This window comes from Oncorhynchus nerka, linkage group LG18 (assembly GCF_034236695.1).
Source record: "Oncorhynchus nerka isolate Pitt River linkage group LG18, Oner_Uvic_2.0, whole genome shotgun sequence".
NCBI lineage: Eukaryota > Metazoa > Chordata > Actinopteri > Salmoniformes > Salmonidae > Oncorhynchus > Oncorhynchus nerka.
The window spans coordinates 26,855,078-26,876,298 of NC_088413.1; the positions used below are offsets into that span (position 1 = coordinate 26,855,078).

A 21,221-nucleotide genomic window follows, 5' to 3' on the forward strand; every position below is an offset into this window, starting at 1 on the left:
GGGAGAGCAGAGCCCAGACCTGAACACAGACGGTAGAGAGTAGAGTAGACCTGAGAGAGAGAGGAGCAGGGGAGAGCAGAACCCAGACCTGAACACAGACGGTAGAGAGTAGAGTAGACCTGAGAGAGAGAGGAGCAGGGGAGAGCAGAGCCCAGACCTGAACACAGACGGTAGAGAGTAGAGTAGACCTGAGAGAGAGAGGAGCAGGGGAGAGCAGAGCCCAGACCTGAACACAGACGGTAGAGAGTAGACCTGAGAGAGAGAGGCAGGGAGAGCAGAGCCCAGTCCTGAACACAGACGGTAGAGATTAGAGTAGACCTGAGAGAGAGAGGAGCAGGGGAGAGCAGAGCCCAGTCCTGAACACAGACGGTAGAGAGTAGACCTGAGAGAGAGAGGAGCAGGGGAGAGCAGAGCCCAGTCCTGAACACAGACGGTAGAGATTAGAGTAGACCTGAGAGAGAGAGGAGCAGGGGAGAGCAGAGCCCAGTCCTGAACACAGACGGTAGAGAGTAGACCTGAGAGAGAGAGGAGCAGGGGAGAGCAGAGCCCAGACCTGAACACAGACAGTAGAGAGTAGACCTGAGAGAGAGAGGAGCAGGGGAGAGCAGAGCCCAGACCTGAACACAGACGGTAGAGATTAGAGTAGACCTGAGAGAGAGAGGAGCAGGGGAGAGCAGAGCCCAGTCCTGAACACAGACGGTAGAGAGTAGACCTGAGAGAGAGAGGAGCAGGGGAGAGCAGAGCCCAGACCTGAACACAGACAGTAGAGAGTAGACCTGAGAGAGAGAGGAGCAGGGGAGAGCAGAGCCCAGTCCTGAACACAGACGGTAGAGAGTAGACCTGAGAGAGAGAGGAGCAGGGGAGAGCAGAGCCCAGACCTGAACACAGACGGTAGAGATTAGAGTAGACCTGAGAGAGAGAGAGGAGCAGGGGAGAGCAGAACCCAGACCTGAACACAGACGGTAGAGAGTAGACCTGAGAGAGAGATGAGCAGGGGAGAGCAGAGCCCAGACCTGAACACAGACGGTAGAGATTAGAGTAGACCTGAGAGAGAGAGGAGCAGGGGAGAGCAGAGCCCAGACCTGAACACAGACGGTAGAGAGTAGAGTAGACCTGAGAGAGAGAGGAGCAGGGGAGAGCAGAGCCCAGACCTGAACACAGACGGTAGAGATTAGAGTAGACCTGAGAGAGAGAGGAGCAGGGGAGAGCAGAGCCCAGACCTGAACACAGACGGTAGAGATTAGACCTGAGAGAGAGAGGAGCAGGGGAGAGCAGAACCCAGACCTGAACACAGAGGGTAGAGAGTAGACCTGAGAGAGAGAGGAGCAGGGGAGAGCAGAGCCCAGACCTGAACACAGAGGGTAGAGATTAGACCTGAGAGAGAGAGGAGCAGTGGAGAGCAGAGCCCAGACCTGAACACAGAGGGTAGAGAGTAGACCTGAGAGAGAGAGGAGCAGGGGAGAGCAGAGCCCAGACCTGAACACAGACAGTAGAGAGTAGAGTAGACCTGAGAGAGAGAGGAGCAGGGGAGAGCAGAGCCCAGACCTGAACACAGACAGTAGAGAGTAGACCTGAGAGAGAGAGGAGCAGGGGAGAGCAGAGCCCAGACCTGAACACAGACGGTAGAGAGTAGACTTGAGAGAGAGGAGCAGGGGAGAGCAGAGCCCAGACCTGAACACAGAGCATAGCCACGCAGTAGAGAGCAGAAACCATCAAGATAACCAGGCATCTCCGAGCCAGAGGTTTCAGGGGTCTGTGAGGGTAGGCGTATCCTGGTGGGAGATAAAGGTAGAAGACCAGAGGAGGGGTGTGCTGTGCTGACCTGGGAACCCCAGCCCCCGGGCCTTCATCTCTGGGTTAGAGGGGCCGCGGCTGCCTGGCCTGGGGCCAGCTGGGGGTCTGACTGGGGCTCCCCGTGGCGAGGTAGAGCTGTTACTCTATGCTCTCCAGCTCTCCTCCTCTCCAACGCTAACGGCCCCGGGAGCCGCTCTAATCCCACCAGATATGAGGAGTGTCCAGAGTCCTGACAAAGCATTCCACAGATAAAGAGGCTGAGGATCACAGGGATGCCTCGGAATTCCCACCGATTGGAAGAGGAGTGCGAGGGGTGGATGGGGGGGAGGGGGTGATGGAGAAACGCTTTCCTTCTTCCTTGGCATGAGAACCTTGACTAGGTGTCTCTCTTCCTGTGGAGGGAGGGGGGGGTTGTTCTCTCTCTATTCCTCTTGCTCTCCCTCTCCCTTTTTGTCTCTCCCCGCTTCCTTTGTGTCTGGTGTGCCACAGGGACAATTCCCCCAAATACAAACCAGACCTCTCTCACTTAGAGATGTCTGTATAGTCTGTATAGGTACAGTACACCCACCCACACACAGCACCGCCTTGGGTTCCCACTAAGTCTCTGACCGCTCGCCCCCTCACTCCATAGGGGATCCATCTAGCCAGCTTCTCTTTCCCTTATTATAGTACCAGAGAGACAGACAGCCTAGCCCACGGTGCAGACAGAGAGAAAGAAAGACCGGGAGAGAGAGAGACGAAAAAGAGAAGCTATTAAATATCAGTGACAAGGTGAAAAGAAACAGCTTCCTGCTGGCTGCCACAGAGTCGTCTTTTAGATCACTCTCTCTCTCTTTCCCCTCTTACTCTCTCTCTTCCTCTCTGCCTCTGGCAGATGCCTCGATTGTTTTGATGTGTTTTCCTGAAGACAGGTACTTTGTAGCCCTGTTTATTTGTGTTGAGAAGCCACGTCGACAGGCAAAACCAGAGAGCTACAGGGATGGGGTCGGGGGGGGGATACAAGAGTTTAAAAGGGGGTCTGTGATGGTAGTGGGTTTCTGATGTGATGCTTCCTCGCCTTCACTTAGTACATGTTCATGTTGGACCGTTTCCAGGTATGGAGGGGAGGGTTAAGAGCTGTGAGGCTGTGAACCAGGTCAAGGGGTATTTAAAAAGTTAGCAGTCTTTGAGAGACTGACCCCTGATTCTAAAACTCTGTGGCCCACGCACCTGTCGAAGGATCTGAACTGGTTGGGGTTGTTTCCCATAGCAGCTCCCAGGAAGGCCGGCGGCAGAAGGCTGGGGTCCACCATGATGTCATCAGCAGGCGCAGAGACCAGGCTGCGCAGGATGTCCTTCACGTTCTTCCCGCCCCTGGCGTCCGCCGTGGGGTTGTCTCTGTGACCCCTGACCTCTGAGGAGAGGGTGGACAGGGCCTCGGACACGGCGTCGGGCCCCTGGGCGGTGGTGTCCGCCTCGCTGGGGGCCACGGAGCTATGGTCATCCCCGATGCCAGAGTCTCGGCGACGGAGGGACACACTGCTCTCCAGGTCGGGACCGCCAGAGACGGCATTACTGTCTGATGGGCGGACACATTAAAGGAGGTTTATAAACATTGAGAAAAACCTGAACCTGCTCATGAATGAGAATGAATGAAAATGAATGAGAATCTACAACAGCACATCTAAGAGATTGTAAAGACTATCAACACACCAGTACATTTCAAGACATTTGGAAATTCCATATATAAGTAATGTATAAGAGAGAGATTGACATGTTGAGGGATGGACACTTGGCTAGATGGAGCTCCTCTGCGTAGCCATATGGGTGAGGTGTGTACCTGCGCTCCTGGCAGACTGGCTGCGCTGGGGGAGTTTCTTGTCGTTTTGGGGCTCCAGGATGTCTCGGTACTTGGACACCATGAGAACAGAGATGAAGTAAACCACGGCCAGGGCCAAGAACTGAGCCTGCTTACTGTCCTCCTTTACCCAAACACACACAACATGCAACACAGCTATAATACAGCACACCGCCAGTCTGTAATATGTTTGAGTATGTACAGATGTAGGATCTTAATTTGATCACCCTGTTGCAGAAGAACTTTCCCGCAATACAGGATTTTTTTTTACTTGTAGTGTATTTAAGGTTTTAATAAGGCTTCTGAAATGTGTAATTTCCACTGTGAAATTTCAGACTTGATTTTATAAACACCTACAAAAATGTAATAATAATACACATTTCCTGTTGCTGCAGGAACAGTTTCCTGCTGTAGCAAACTGGCTCAAATTAAGATCCTACATCTTCACAGTATTTTAAAAGAGAAAATCATGGGGTCTTCCAAAAAGACAGCAATAACAAGTTTTTACAATGCATAGGTACTGTTATTTATTTGAAAAGTTGACTCGTTTCAACCTCAATCTTTATCAAAGTTTTGTAAACTCACGATATCTCTGAAGACCACGGCTCTGAGGCGGTTGATGTCCATTTCCTGTAGCAGACGGTCCATGTCTCTGATGGGAGACATCCCTCCTGCCACAACATCAACAGGGCTCTGCAGGTGTAGAACACACACACACACACAGACACGCACACAGACAGACACGCACAGACACACACATAATAATGTAAGCACCTATTGCTGGTTAATGCTGAAAATACCATCATCGGTTTTTATACTCTACCCACTGTCCAAAACTAGACTTCTCTGTAAGTCGAAGACATTACAAATGATAACGGATTGTCATGGAAGGTGTATGTGTTAGCAGAGGTCAACCTCAACGGCCCATTCCACCACCAGTAGAGTGTTGGAAATCAACCCATGGGAAGTGTATGTGTTAGCAGAGGTCAACCTCAACGGCCCATTCCACCACCAGTAGAGTGTTGGAAATCAACCCATGGAAGGTGTATGTGTTAGCAGAGGTCAACCACAACGGCCCATTCCACCACCAGTAGAGTGTTGGAAATCAACCCATGGGAAGTGTATGTGTTAGCAGAGGTCAACTTCAACGGCCCATTCCACCACCAGTAGAGTGTTGGAAATCATCCCATGGAAGGTGTATGTGTTAGCAGAGGTCAACCTCAACGGCCCATTCCACCACCAGTAGTGTTGGAAATCAACCCATGGAAGGTGTATAGTTGGCCAGTCCAGAGACTCAGACCCTTAACATAATGGGTTTACCATAGAGCCACTCACTGCATTATGAATGAGACTTTACACACTGGTTTCAGGAAGAAAAACTGTTTTACTGGAAGTCACCATATCAAATCAAAAGGCCAACAATGACAAAGGGCCTTGTCTAGTGTAACATAACAGCAGGCGAAGTAATGCAATAAGATATCAGCTAATGCAATAACAACTCTCTGCTATTACATAGGGAGGACCACAGAGGGATGGGTTCCTGCCGGGGAATTATTAGGATGCAACGCAAGACAAAGGACGACTTCGAGGGATGCTTACAATTCACTAAGTGCAGTGATCCTATTCAACCAATATACAGGAGGAGAAATGTCATCAATTATGGTGTTTCTCCATGTCTGCTAGGGAGATTGGGAAATGTAAAAACATTTTTTTGGGGGGAGGGGGTATTGCTAGAAAGTCAAGATTCCCAAAATGACAGAAAGAAGAGAGGGAGGGAGAAGTGTGTGTGTGTGTGTGGGGGGGGGGGGGGGTTTGAAGAGAGAGTCTGTGACTCAGTGAGGAGGGATGATACTACTTGCCTGCGTGGGCATGGACTTGGCGGTTCCCATGAGGCTGTGCACAGCTTGCTGGCCGCGGGCGCTGTCCTGGCTGGGCTTGAAGTGAGACTGCTGCTGACATTCCAGACAGTTCCTCACAGCCATGGCACACACTGCAGAGAGAGATATTGGAGAGAGAGAAAGAGAGAATGAGAGTTGCGGTGGATGTATAAAATCAAAGAAAATAGGCTGCGTACACATATTTTGAAGATGTTATCGCAGGTGCAGCAAAATGCTTATGTTTCTAGTGCAGCAAAATGCTTATGTTTCTAGTGCAGCAAAATGCTTATGTTTCCAACAGTGCAGTAATACCTAACAATACAAAACAATACACACAAATCCAAAAGGGAAGAAATGAAGGAATATCAGAATGAGCCATGTCTGAGTCCGGAATATAAATATATGATGGTGTGTATAGACATGAGTAGAGGTCGACCGATTAATTAGGGCCGATTTCAAGTGTTCATAACAAATATTTATTTTTTCACTTTTATTTCATCTTTATTTAACTAGGCAAGTCAGTTAAGAACACATTTATATTTTCAACGACGCCCTGGGAACGGTGGGTTAACTGCCTCGTTCAGGGGCAGAACGACAGATTTTTAAATTGTCCGCTCGGGGGATTCAATCTTGCAACCTTACAGTTAACTAGTCCAACACTCTAACCACCTGATTACATTGCACTCCACGAGGAGCCTGCCTGTTACGCAAATGCAGTAAGCCAAGGTAAGTTGCTAGCTAGCATTAAACTTAACTTATAAAAAACATCAATCAATCATAATCACTAGTTAACTACACATGGTTGATGATATTACTAGTTTATCTAGTGTGTCCTGCGTTGCATATAATCGATGCGGTGCATATCGTTGCTCCAATGTGTACCTAACCATAAACAACAAAGCCTTTCTTAAAATCAATACACAGAAGTATATATTTTTAAACCTACATATTTAGCTAAAAGAAATCCAGGATAGCAGGCAATATTAACCAGGTGAAATTGTGTCACTTCCATTGCGTTCATTGCACGCAGAATCAGTGTATATGCAACAGTTTGGCCCGCCTAATTTGCAAGAATTTTACGTAATTATGACATAACATTGAAGGTTGTGCAATGTAACAGGAATATTTAGACTTATGGATGCCACCCGTTAGATAAAATACGTAACGGTTCCGTATTTCCCTGAAAGAATAAACGTCTTGTTTTCGAGATGATAGTTTCCGGATTCGACCATATTAATGACCTAAGGCTCGTATTTGTGTGTGTTATTATGTTATAACTAAGTCTATGATTTGATAGAGCAGTCTGACTGAGCGATGGTAGGCACCAGCAGACTCGTAAGCATTCATTCAAACAGCACTTTTGTGCGTTTTGCCAGCAGCTCGTTGCTGTGCTTCAAGCGTTGCGCTGTTTATGACAAGCCTATCAACTCCCGAGATTAGGCTGGTGTAACCGATGTGAAATGGCTAGCTAGTTAGCGGGGTGCGCGCTAATAGTGTTTCAAATGTCACTCGCTCTGAGACTTGGAGTGGTTGTTCCCCTTGTGGAGTGATGGGTAACGCTGCTTCGAGGGTGGCTGTTGTCGATGTGTTCCTGGTTCGAGCCCAGTTAGGAGCGAGGAGAGGGATGGAAGCTATACTGTTACACTGGCAATACTAAAGTCCCTATAAGAACATCCAATAGTCAAAGGTTAATGAAATACAAATGGTATAGAGAGAAATAGTCCTATAATTCCTATAATAACTACAACCTAAAACTTCTTACCTGGGAATATTGAAGTCTCATGTTAAAAGGAACCACCAGCTTTCATATGTTCTCATGTTCTGAGCAAGGAACTTAAACGTTAGCTTTTTTACATGGCACATATTGCACTTTTACTTTCTTCTCCAACACTTTGTTTTTGCATTATTTAAACCAAATTGAACATGTTTCATTATTTATTTGAGGATAAATTGATTTTTATTGATGTATTATATTAAGTTAAAATAAGTGTTCATTCAGTATTGTTGTAATTGTCATTATTACAAATAAATAAATAAATTGTCCGATTAATCGTTATCGGCTTTTTTTGGTCCTCCAATAATCGGTATCGGCGTTGAAAAATCATAATCGTCGACCTCTAGACGATGGGCAATATATGAATAGAAAAGGTGTGTAGAGCAGTAATTATATAATGAGCCTTGACCAGAATATAGTATATACATATGAAGTGGGTAAAACAGTATGTAAACATTATTAAAGTGACCAGTGTTGAAAGACTATGTACATAGGGCAGAAGTCTCTAAGGTGCAGGGTTGAGTACCAGGTGGTAGCCGGCTAGTAACAGTGTCTAAGGTGCAGGGTTGAGTACCGGGTGGTAGCCGGCTAGTAACAGTGTCTAAGGTGCAGGGCAGAGTCCGGGTGGTAGAGTACCGGGTGGTAGCCAGCTAGTAACAGTGTCTAAGGTGCAGGGCAGGGTACTGGTCAGCTAGTAACAGTGTCTAAGGTGCAGGGCAGGGTACTGGGTGGTGGTCAGCTAGTAACAGTGTCTAAGGTGCTGGGCAGGGTACTGGGTGGTGGTCAGCTAGTAACAGTTTCTAAGGTGCAGGGTTGAGTACCGGGTGGTAGCCAGCTAGTAACAGTGTCTAAGGTGCAGGGCAGGGTACTGGGTGGTGGTCAGCTAGTAACAGTTTCTAAGGAGCAGGGTAGAGTAACAGGTGGTAGCCAGCTAGTAACAGTGTCTAAGTTCAGGGCAGGGTACTGGGTGGTAGTGTCTAAGAACAGTGTCTAAGTTCAGGGCAGGGTACTGGACGTTGGTCAGCTAGTAACAGTGTCTAAGTTCAGGGCAGGGTACTGGACGGTGGTCAGCTAGTAACAGTGTCTAAGTTCAAGGCAGGGTACTGGACGGTGGTCAGCTAGTAACAGTGTCTAAGTTCAGGGCAGGGTACTAGACGTTGGTCAGCTAGTAACAGTGTCTAAGTTCAGGGCAGGGTACTGGACGGTGGTCAGCTAGTAACAGTGTCTAAGTTCAGGGCAGGGTAATGGACGGTGGTCAGCTAGTAACAGTGTCTAAGTTCAGGGCAGGGTACTGGACGGAGGCCAGCTAGTAACAGTGTCTAAGTTCAGGGCAGGGTACTGGACGGTGGTCAGCTAGTAACAGTGTCTAAGTTCAGGGCAGGGTACTGGACGGTGGTCAGCTAGTAACAGTGTCTAAGGTGCAGGGTACTGGGTGGTGGTCAGCTAGTAACAGTGTCTAAGTTCAGGGCAGGGTACTGGGTGGTGGTCAGCTAGTAACAGTGTCTAAGTTCAGGGCAGGGTACTGGACGGTGATCAGCTAGCGGTGACTATTTAATAGTCTGATGGCCTGGAGATAGAAGCTGTTTTTCAATCTCTTGGTCCCAGCTTTGATGAAGCTGTACTGTAACTTCCTTCTAGATGGTAGCGGGGTGAACAGACCGTGGCTGAGGTGCTTGATAATCTTCTTGTCCTTGCTTTCACACTGGGTGCTGAAGATGTCCTGGAGGAAGACACACTTCCCCTGGTGAAGAATTGGGCTGGAGAGCACTGTGGCTGTGGACAATCTGTTGCGCCTTCTTCACCACACTGTCTGTGTGGATGGACCATTTCATATTGTCAGTGATGTGTACGCTGAGGAACTTTCACCCTCTACTGTCCCGTCAATGTGGATGGGGGTGTGCTCTCTCTGCTGTCTCCTGAAGTCCACAATCAGCTCCTTCATGTTGTTTGATGTTGAGGGAGAGGTTATTTTCCTGGCACAACTCTGCCAGGGCACTCACCTCCTCCCTGTAGGTTGACTCATCGTTGTTGGTAATCAGGCCTACCACTGTTGTGTCGTCTGCAAACTTGATAACTAAGTTAGAGACGTATGTAGCCACGCAGTCATGGGTGAACAGGGAGTACAGGAGGGGTCTGAGCATGCACCCTTGTGGGGCCCCTGTGTTGAGGATCAGCGTAGTGGTGTTGTTGTTGCCTAACTTTACCACCTGGGGGCGGATCTTCAGGAAGTCCAGGGGTGAAGTTGTGAGAGAACGAGCAACCAAAAAAGCAAGGCAGGAGGAGACAGAGAGAAGCCAAGAGAAGAGAGAATTGGGGAGAGACAGAAAGTGAGAAGTGAGGAGCGGTTGAGAAAGTATTGAACTCTCCAGAAACAAGGTCAAGGCTCCAGTCCACGTGGACAACAGAGTTCACCTCTTCTCTCCCTGCTCCCCTAGTCCCAACACTAGTTCTTCCTGTATCCAAGGAAACACTAGATCTCCTTGTATCCTAGGTCACACTAGTTCTTCCTGTATCCTAGGTCACACTAGTTCTTCCTGTATCCTAGGTCACACTAGTTCTTCCTGTATCCTAGGTCACACTAGTTCTAACTGTATCCAAGGTCACACTAGTTCTAACTGTATCAAAGGTCACACTAGTTCTCACTGTATCCAAACCCTGCATGGGGTTCATTCAATATTGGATGACAATGGTGCCTCACTGCATGTGGGTCTTGCCTGGGTAACAAACTACCTCACAGAACATGAGGTAAAATATCCACTGTTTGATAACTTCAGGTAGGTTTCTGGCTCCTGCCACTGCAAGGGGGCATTTAAAAAAAAAATAATAATATGATATATTGCGGTGCTATATTCTGAGCACCGCTTTCTATCTTTCTTTTATCCCCTCCCTCATTTCTGTATTTGACAACTGACAAATGTAAACTCTGAACCGTCTAGATTAGAGGTGGAAGTATTTCATCGGGAATGGTCTGGAGTTTTACATTAAGGCCTTCAGGAGAGGCAGTGTGTGTGTGTGTGTGTGTGTGTGTGTGTGTGTAAGTTCCCCCTTGAAACCTTGTTACAGTCTACCCAAATCCGATAACTGCACCAGCAACAGGGAAAGAATGCCTCATCAAAAATGAATCTCATAACGGGAGATCTCTAAAAGCAGGCATGTGCTACGACAGCATCACTCTCTCCACCAAGCTCTCCACCAATGAGAATGGCCGTTGGGATAAACCCAGAAAAAAACACGACTGGCTGTCAGCTGAACAAGGTGGCGTACAGGGTGACCATTTTGTTTACGAGCTAGTTTGTAAGGATTATTTAAAAGCAAAAATGGATACCCAAGCACGGCCCATTACCCAAATGGAGCAGGTGGTTTAAATCACCATGCATAGTCTTACTGTACTAGGGAGCTTAGGAGTTGGATGAAGGGTGGGTTGGAGGTTGGATAAGGTGGTTGGTGTAATGTAGTGCCTGAATAAAATGAATAATGTAAAGCATTTGAAGTATATTTTATTCAGCTAGCAGAGCAGGGGTCTAGCCGTGTCTCGGAGCTGTCACTGGGTTACTTTAATAGACTGGAACGAGGCAGAGAAAGAGAGCGAGAGAGAGGCAGGCCTAGGGCTATAGCCAGGGCCATTACGGGGGAAAATCACCTAATCATAGGCGGCCATTTTAGAGTGTTGCAGCGCAGAGGGGTTATAATAACAAGATAAGAGAGGGCTGCTACGAGCCAAGAGAGAGAGAGAGAAAGAGAGAGGCTATATACAGAGAACTTTGGCAGCTCAGGCTGCTATTAGAGTCTACTGCAGTCTGATATAGAGGGGGATCGATAAAAAGAGGTGAATGAGGAGGAACAGGGTGAGAAAAGGAGGAAGTGAATGAAGGAAGAAGTGAAGAGACGAGGGAAAGAGGGAAACAAGAAGGGAGGACATGTAAAGAACAGAACAGGAAGAGAAGATGGGAACTGGGGAGAGGAGATGTGAAGAGATGGAAAAGACCAGAAGGGATGGAGGAGGAGAGAGAGGCAGAGAGGTTCTTCCATAAGTACCCAGGCGGAGGCTCTGTCTGAGGATACCGCCAGAGGACATGTTCTTCTCAGCCTCGATCTCGGTGAAGTTGAGGGAGGAGGCGAAGATCAGAACATCCACCAGGTTGATGAGGCGCTGCAGGAAGGTGACAGAGGCCTCCACCGACAGACCCTGGGACGGCTCAATGTTCTCCAGATCATGCTGAGGAGAAGAAGAGGGACAAACACCACCATCACTAGCATCATTACTGTCAAATCCAAACTAAATTATGACATGTAGCTACTAGTCAACTTAGGGACCCTGTTTGGTAAGAAAGGGAAATGGTTCAACGTCTGCTGAGCAACATCATCTTGTCAATTCAATATCCAATCTGTCCATTTTAGATTTCAATCCAATTAAAATCCTCATTGAATTCAAATCGGTCTTTGAATCGAATTATGATGGAATTGACCCCTGCTGTAGCCACAGCCACCAGTCCATACTGGACATCGTTTCCAGTGTAAATGGTAAAGGGAGTGGTATGGAGGGGAGACAGACAGAGGACCACAGGTCCATCAGGGTTTATGTTATACTGGAGTGCTACTGTCACTGGGGTCAGACAGTACAAAAACACACTAACCATGTTAGCACTGGCCAACTGTAGTCTAATGTGATTGGAGAAAGGTCAACGGGGATGGATGGACAGGGATAACCTCCTGTGGGTGGCCACACACACACAGAGACAGACAGAGACAGACAGAGACAGACAGACAAACAGACAGACAGACACGGAAACAGAAACGGAAACAGAAAGACAGAAACAGAGAGACAGAGACAGAGAGGACAGAAACAGAAACAGAGAGACAGAAACAGAGAGACAGACAGACAGAAACAGACAGAGACAGACAGAAACAGACAGAGACAGACAGAGACAGACAGAGACAGACAGAGACAGACAGAGAGACAGAAACAGAGAAACAGAAACAGAGAGACAGAAACAGAGAGACAGAAACAGAGAGACAGAGAGAGAAACAGAGAGACAGAGAGAGAGACAGGGAGACAGAAACAGAGAGACAGAAACAGAGAGACAGAAACAGAGAGACAGAGAGACAGAAACAGAGAGACAGAGAGACCGAGACAGAGAGACCAAGACAGAGACAGAGAGACAGAGAAACAGAGAAACACAGAAACAGAGAAACACAGAAACAGAAAGACAGAGACAGACAGAGACACAGAGAGAGACAGAGAGAGACAGACAGACACAACAGACCGACAACAGACCGACAAACAGACCGACACAACAGACCGACACAACAGACCGACAACAGACCGACACAACAGACAGAGAGTGTCTCTCACTGAGGAGGATGTGGCAGCAGAAAGCAGGGGCAGGATGCCTCCACAGGACATGATGAGGTTGTCCACCACCTGAGAGATGAGGTGCACTGTGTTGTGGACAAACACCACATTCTCACTGCTGTTCACAAAGTCCATCACCGTCTTAGTGGAGTGACTGGGAGAGAGGAGACGGGCATAAATTACACAGAGGTACATAGAAGCTAAACATTATAATCATTGAATCAATGTACAACACAATCAATTCCTTCAACGCCTTCAGAATGTATTCATACCCCTTGACATATTCCACATTTTGTTGTGATACAGCCTGAAGTCAAAACGGACTCAATATTTTTTCCCCCATCTAACCACAATATCCTATATAGACAAATGGAGAAAAAAAATTAAAGAAATGCTTCCTAATTTATTGAGAATGAAACACAGAAATATCTCATTTACATAAATATTCACACTCCCTTGTTTACACTTTGTAGAAGCACCTTTGGCAGCGATTACAGCTGTGAGTCTTTCTGGGTAAATCTCTAAGAGCTTTGCACACCTGAATTGTACAACATTTGCCCATGATTCTTTCCAAAACTCTTCAAGCTCTGTCAAGTTGGTTGTTGAACATTGCTAGACAACCATTTTCAGGTCTTGCCATAGATTTTCAAGCCGATTTAAGTAAAAACTGTCTCGGCCACTCAAGAACATTCAATGTCGTCTTGGTAAGCAACTCCCGTGTAGATTTGGCCTTGTGTTTTAGGTTATTGTCCTGCTGAAAGGTGAATTAATATCCCAGTGTCTGGTGGAAAGCAGACAACCATGTCTTCCTCTAGGACTTTGCCTGTGTTAAGCTCCATTCCATTCAGTTTATTTTTACCCTGACTCAAAAAACTTCTTAAACACTATTATTGCACACAGAGTGAGTCCATGCAATTTATTTTGCGATTTATTAAGCACATTTACACTTCTGGTCTTATTTAGACTTGCCATAACAAAGGGGTTGAATACCCATTGACTCGAGACGTTTCAGCTTTTCATTATTTATTCATTTGTGTAAAACATAAATCCAGTTTGACATTATGGGATAGTGTGTGTAGACTAGTGTCACAAAATCTAAATGTTAAATTCAGGCTGTAACAACACAATGTGGAAAAGGTCAAGGGGTGTGAATACTTTGAAGGCTCTGTATCTATTCTGTTTAAACCTTATTTTACATGTTGACTGAAAGCACATTCTCATTTACAGCAACGACCCGGAGATCCAGTTTGCAGGATAGACTATTTTTTGTTGTAAGTTAGTGAGTTGGAAAGTCGCCTGTCCGGCAACCATTCTAGTGTTAGAAATCAGATCAAAATGCTACGCAATTCTCCATGTATTTCAACCAATTCCCCTCCTTTACCTCCTCCACGTCTGCACGTCAGTCTCGATGGAGAAGAGCAGGTCTGTGAGCAGGCGCTGGTGCATGTGAGACCAACGGAACTCTGGAATACGGAACATGGTGGAGCGAGCGGAGGAGCTGCTCTCGCTGGCCTGGCCTCCTGAGGCACCGGCTGCGTCACCCTGAGGAACTTCCTGTGGTACAGCACTCAGGACAGTTAGCAGCAGCATTAGCCACATATATATATATTTGTATGGCTAATTCTAAAGCCAAAGCTAATCCTGTTTATATTTGTATGGCTAATGCTAAAGTCAAAGCTATTCATGTTTATATTTATATGGCTAAAGCCAAAGCTAATCCTGTTTGTATGTATGTAGACATACATACATACATACATATACATACAAACAGGATTAGCTTTGGCTTTAGCCTTATAAATATAAACATGAATAGCTTTGACTTTAGCATTAGCCATACAAATATAAACAGGATTAGTTTTAGCCATATAGCCATACCCACGTACATACTGTATATTATAAAGCACGTATCGCAAAAGACACAATTTACATGTAAATACATGTTAAGACCAGTAAATAGATGAAGCAGTGATGACATACAGGTGTGGAGGTCTCCTTTAGAGCCAGTCTCTCTGTGTCTGAGGCCACACTGGACACATCCAGCCTGGCAATGTGGATCTCTTTGGTCTTGGTGGCAGAGCCAGGGCCCTCTGCTGCACTGTCTTTCCCTGCCTCCACAGCAGTAGCAGTGGCTACCTTCGGAGAGGTATCAGTCCTGGAGCTGGGGGCCTCTGTGGCCTGTGGGGCTTCTGGCTGGAACCCCTTGGTGCTGGGGGCCTCTGCTGGTGCCACAGCCTGTGGGGTGTCAGATTTAGAGACAGTGGCCCCTACTGCTGCTGGTAGTATGGCCTCCAGGGCTGAAGGGGGTGATGTTGTGGACTCTAAAGGCTGCCATGCTGGCTCTGTGCTGGTGGGGTCGGTGCCTGGTGCAGACGGGTTAAGGTCAATCTCCTCCATTTTAGGGGGTTGTGTCTGACTCTCCTCAGGTACAGAAGCAGGTGGTGTGGCTGGACTTTCCACTGCCGACTTTGTGACCTTGGCAACACTCTCCTCTTCCTTCTCCGTTCCAGTTTTAACCTCAGTCTTGATCTCCTCTGCTTTAACCTCTTCCATCTTCTCCTCCTCAACTACAACCTCCTCTGTCTTCACCTCCTCTTCCTCCTTTTCTTCCTCCTCTCCACCAGCGGCGGAGACAAAAGAGGATTCCTCCATGCTGTCGTCGGTGGAGCTGGGTCGGACCTGGTCACTGACTGACTGGACAGATGCCCCGACTGCTGACCCCTCCGCCACGCTGCCCTCCTGGCAGGCCGAGATGACAGCAGAGACCTGTCCCTCCGGTCGCTTTGCGAGTTCCGGTTCCTTGGGTTCGTTCAGGGAATCTTCAGACATAAGAACGTTGGAGGCTTTGCGGCTGTGCGTTTCTGACCCCTTCTCTCCATCCGTTTGAGGTCTTACTACTTTGTCGGTATCAGATGTTGTAGCATCGTCACTTGTTTCTGATTTAGCCACCTTAGCGTCTTCAGTTTCTGGCCTGGTCGCTTCGTCTGTTTCAGCTGTGCTAGCTGCTGCAGCTTCATCAGTCTTGTCTGTGGCTGTCTCAGTCTCAGCCATGGCCTCAACGGTCTTACTGCTGACTTTATCCCCAGTGAGTTTAGCTTCAGTCTCCTGGGTAGTAACTTCGGCTCTGTCACCAGCACCACCTCTCTGATCTTCAGAGATCTGATTCTGGACCTGCTGTAGTTCCTCCTCTTCTTCAGCTCTGGCCAGCATGTTGGACACAGTTATGGGTGCTTGACCCCTCTGACTTCTATCTCCTTCTCTCTCTGGAGGGCTGGGGGTGGAGGCAGATGCTGTTGAGGTTTCTGAGGGAGGGGTAGTGTTGGGGGACTCCTGGTTCTGGGGGACCCCCTCTGGGTCAATGGTGAGCTCGATCACGGTGGAGGGGGCGGTCTCCTCCCCCTGATCCCTGTTGGTCCGGAGCTGGCCCAGAATCTCAGAGTCTCGGCTGGCCCCGGAAATGGTCCGGATACGAGCCGCATCGCCCTCGGAGCCCAGTCTCTGGTACTGACGGAACATACGGGCCAGGTTCTCCTTGTGCTGCTCAAAGGTCACCTGCAAACATAAACAAAGCAAAGCGTTAGTTTCGTTTGACAGGTGCCATGTGGGGCCTACAACAAACTTTAGACCAGATTTTACATAGATACATAGATAGATTTTTTAAACATTCGAGTCAATAAGCAGATGCTCTTATCCAGAGTGACTTACAGGAGCAATTTGGGTTAAGTGCCTTGCTCAAGGGCACATCGATAGATTTTTCACATAGTCGGCTCTGGGAGTCGAACCAGGGACCTTTCGGGTTACTGACCCAAAGCTCTTAACCACTAGGCTACCTGCCACCCCCAATGACTGAGGGTCAGTGACATGTCCAGAGTATCATCTCGTCACCATCTGGGAGTCTATAGAGAACAATTATCTGCTGTGGCATTTGAGGAAGAGACCATCACCCATCCATGTTAGCAGTCATAGATGAGTTAGTAGATAGTGTAAAGTGTGTCTGCCAGTATCGTCCGTGTGTCATCGGCAAATCATCACTCTCCTAATTTAAGGCTCTGCATTAATCACTGTGGCTCTGAGGACAGAAAGTCAAAGGGGAGTAAAGAGGGAGAAAATACATCCAAACTAGATCATCTACGCTGCTTTTAACTAAGAACATTTAGAGACCGAGAGACCGAGAGAGACCGACAGACAGAGAGACCGAGACAGAGACCGACAGACAGAGAGAGACAGACAGAGAGAGAGACAGAGACAGAGAGAGACAGAGACAGAGACAGAGAGAGAGAGACAGAGACAGACAGAGAGAGAGAGACAGAGAGAGAGAGACAGACAGACAGAGACAGACAGACAGAGACAGACAGACAGAGACAGAGAGAGAGACAGAGAGAGAGACAGAGGGACAGAGAGGGACAGAGAGGGACAGAGAGGGACAGAGAGACAGAGAGGGACAGATAGAGAGAGAGACAGAGAGAGACAGACTGACAGAGAGAGAAAGCGTAACTATTTGTAATTAATTAGGCATTAGTCATTAATGTTCTAAATTAGATGGCTACAAGGCTGGTCATTAATCTTCTGGTACTGGGTTGGCTGTGATTGTTAATCCATATCTGTTTTCTCAGAGTAGAAAAGTAAAGAGGCCTTTCTAAACGCACCGATAGTAATGTCCTTCTCTCTCCGGTATAACGATCACAGTCTAGTGACTTAGCCTTCACTCTCCGGTATAACGATCACAGTCTAGTGACTTAGCCTTCACTCTCCGGTATAACGATCACAGTCTAGTGACTTAGCCTTCTCTCTCCGGTATAACGATCACAGTCTAGTGACTTAGCCTTCTCTCTCCGGTATAACGATCACAGTCTAGTGACTTAGCCTTCACTCTCCGGTATAACGATCACAGTCTAGTGACTTAGCCTTCTCTCTCCGGTATAACGATCACAGTCTAGTGACTTAGCCTTCTCTCTCCGGTATAACGATCACAGTCTAGTGACTTAGCCTTCTCTCTCCGGTATAACGATCACAGTCTAGTGACTTAGCCTTCTCTCTCCGGTATAACGATCACAGTCTAGTGACTTAGCCTTCTCTCTCCGGTATAACGATCACAGTCTAGTGACTTAGCCTTCTCTCTCCGGTATAACGATCACAGTCTAGTGACTTAGCCTTCACTCTCCGATATAACGATCACAGTCTAGTGACTTAGCCTTCACTCTCCGGTATAACGATCACAGTCTAGTGACTTAGCCTTCTCTCTCCGGTATAACGATCACAGTCTAGTGACTTAGCCTTCTCTCTCCGGTATAACGATCACAGTCTAGTGACTTAGCCTTCACTCTCCGGTATAACGATCACAGTCTAGTGACTTAGCCTTCTCTCTCCGGTATAACGATCACAGTCTAGTTACTTAGCCTTCTCTCTCCGGTATAACGATCACAGTCTAGTGACTTAGCCTTCTCTCTCCGGTATAACGATCACAGTCTAGTGACTTAGCCTTCTCTCTCCGGTATAACGATCACAGTCTAGTGACTTAGCCTTCTCTCTTCTCTCTATTTTTTACCAATTAAAAGCATGCTGCATTGCATTCAAAGGAGAGCAGTATGACCATATGGAAACTACACTGGAGTGGTTGGTCAGTGGAATAACGTCACACTGCGATGCAGTACATTAAAATGATGCATGTTGGCCTTAAATGGGTTTCTATAAAGACTGAATTACCATTAGAATGGGAGTACTGTACTTGTATTTAAAACAGTGGTTAGCGTAGAGCTACGATAAGAGACCAGCAGCACTGGGTGGCCAAGGCATCAGTTTAGCCAATCTGGTCTAGGGGTATGGAACATTTTTATGGTAGTGTAGGAAAACAGTGCAGGCTATTCTAACCTGACAGCTATTAGCTGGATGCGCTGTCTATAGACAAATCATACAGGGCTGCAAATTGACCTTACAAATTCCATTATAAACAACAACAAAAATGACAAACTGAAGAAGAAAAATTGGTTACCAAATGTCAATATCCCTCTAAACACCCCACCTGTAAACAAACTATATTCCAATCCATTTCAACTCAAAATAATACAAACTGAGATCACAACGCAGACCAATCTGGAACCTGAATGCAATGCAAGGTTTGGCTGCAGTCCTCCATCCTTCTCTTAGTCCATTTAACAACTGTTCAGAGATCAGTTTGGGCCCCAGACCGCAAGCTGTGTGGTGTGAGGCTGGGTGGCTCACCACTGGTCCAGGGAGACCCCCTATAGCAGGTTAGGACCTGGGAGTCCCATTGAGATCAATAGATAGGCGGCGACCACAAAACAAAGGGGAAATGGGGAAAGCCAGCGCGGCTCTAATCCAATTAGCTAAATGCAATTCCTCCCTCCTCCCAAATCAATGTCGTCTGTCTCTGCCTGCCGCAGTCCTGCCTGGACGGAACCCTGGACGGAACTCTTCCTTTCACTGTCTCTCTTTTTCCTCCCTCTCCCCCTTTCTTTTTCTTGTTCTCCCTTTCTCTCTCTCTCTCTCTCCTTTCCTAGATCCTTTTCCCCTGATCATGTGAAGCAGGAATTCGAGCAGAGCACTGACTGGTGATGTCTTTGGGAACCAAAAGGGCGACCATTAAGACCACATGGTTAAGGACAGCCAGACAGTTACATTGTCCTCCTATAGCTCACACAGTTGGGTTCCCAAGCTATGGGACAGGGTCCACCAGATACAGTCTCATTTGTTTAGGGAAACTAAAGGTACTAAGTAGATATCCCAATAACTCCCACTGCTCAGCCTCAGCACTGTGGAACTTCTATACAATACACACTAGGCCTACAGTTTACCCAAGAGAAGTCCTGTAGACGTGTGTGTGTGTGTGTGTGTGCGCAGCCCTGGTCAATGTTCTCCATGTCCTGCACTTCCCTCTCCTTTGTGGAGTTGTCGATGTGTCCATCTCTGCATTAAGGCTGAACAATAGAGAGAGTCTAGAGGCTACATCTCAACATGTTGAGTCTCAATACTGGGAGGCTTTGTACTGTGGATCCATACTCCCTTGTGTCTTGTGAACTGCTGCTAGTAGAGAACTAGCGTCCACATTAGAGTAAACACACAGTTTGTAATGTGTACAAACGGCTATTGATCTAATAAAAGGGTAGAAATAGACATGATTCAAACAGGGCGATATCTGAAGGCCCCATCTGGCTTCTTCTGCTTCACAAGCACTCCTGCACTAATGTCTCTTCATCTGTTAATGTCTGATGTCATCATTTCCACAAGGTGGATGCTACAGAGAAGCTGACTGTTGACGCTAGAAGGATACGGAGTCCTTCACACACTGACGACTGATTTAGAAATCTTCCTCAGATCCAACTCATTTGTGTGCAGAGCTGGGAGAAAGGCATCGTGTGTGTGTGTGTGTGTGTGTGTGTGTCAGCACCACCTGCAGAAACATCTGCCTGGTCTGCTCACACTGCGGCACAAAACCTGCTGCTGCTCTGGCTCAGATAAAGGACATACACATTTGTGTACACACATGGGCGCGCACACACACACAAACATGTTGGTTCATTCATACAGAAAGGTGTGCATTCATCATACTTTTCTTACGCATGTGCACCCACCCCACACAACCAACAGTTACACACAGGCGTGACCTTTGACTGCACACACACACAGGATCTGTCAGACGGTCATACATGTCCAGTTGCAACTAAAGTCACCCAGCAGGTCCCAGTGGTCCAATCAAATCATTTCATATTATCCCAGGTGAACATTCAGGAGTCTGCAGCAGACTACAGGGAGATCTGGAAACCACCTGAACTGGTGTAATCTAGACTAGTGCTGCTTTAGCTCAGTCTGGGCAGGCAAGGAAAGATGGAAGCAATTTCTGAAAATCTCCCTCTATCGCCCCAATGTTAAATATACTGTAGTACAGTTCATTTAACCAACTACTGTAAATACTGATGCAGGATGAAAACCCGGTCTTCTCCACCACTACTGTAAATACTGATGGAGGATGAAAACCACTACTGTAAATACTGATGGAGGATGAAAACTTCTCCACCACTACTGTAAATACTGATGGAGGATGAAAACCACTACTGTCTTCTCCACCACTACTGTAAATACTGATGGAGGATGAAAACCCGGTCTTCTCCACCACTACTGTAAATACTGATGGAGGATGAAAACCCGGTCTTCTCCACCACTACTGTAAATACTGATGGAGGATGAAAACCCGGTCTTCTCCACCACTACTGTAAATACTGATGGAGGATGAAAACCCGGTCTTCTCCACCACTACTGTAAATACTGATGGAGGATGAAAACCACTACTGTAAATACTGATGTCTTCTCCACCACTACTGTAAATACTGATGGAGGATGAAAACCCTGGTCTTCTCCACCACTACTGTAAATACTGATGGAGGATGAAAACCCGGTCTTCTCCACCACTACTGTAAATACTGATGGAGGATGAAAACCCGGTCTTCTCCACCACTACTGTAAATACTGATGGAGGATGAAAACCCGGTCTTCTCCACCACTACTGTAAATACTGATGGAGGATGAAAACCCGGTCTTCTCCACCACTACTGTAAATACTGATGGAGGATGAAA

The 21,221-nt window shown here is 47.2% G+C and overlaps 1 protein-coding gene across 1 annotated transcript in view; it reads right to left on the reverse strand.

Annotated features, from left to right (window-relative positions):
• LOC135561612 (lipopolysaccharide-responsive and beige-like anchor protein) overlaps nt 1–20,211 on the reverse strand; it is a 48,305-nt gene extending 28,094 nt beyond the window's left edge. The window contains exons 1-10 of the mRNA XM_065003330.1: nt 20,208–20,211; nt 20,070–20,095; nt 14,613–16,184; nt 14,017–14,189; nt 12,636–12,789; nt 11,318–11,498; nt 5,491–5,621; nt 4,217–4,324; nt 3,614–3,755; nt 3,004–3,352 (exon numbers count right to left, since the gene is read on the reverse strand). Of these exons, the coding sequence (XP_064859402.1) occupies nt 3,004–3,352; nt 3,614–3,755; nt 4,217–4,324; nt 5,491–5,621; nt 11,318–11,498; nt 12,636–12,789; nt 14,017–14,189; nt 14,613–16,184; nt 20,070–20,095; nt 20,208–20,211 (2,840 nt within the window). The remainder of the gene's footprint in view (nt 1–3,003; nt 3,353–3,613; nt 3,756–4,216; nt 4,325–5,490; nt 5,622–11,317; nt 11,499–12,635; nt 12,790–14,016; nt 14,190–14,612; nt 16,185–20,069; nt 20,096–20,207) is intronic.
• Nucleotides 20,212–21,221: the final 1,010 nt, after the last annotated feature.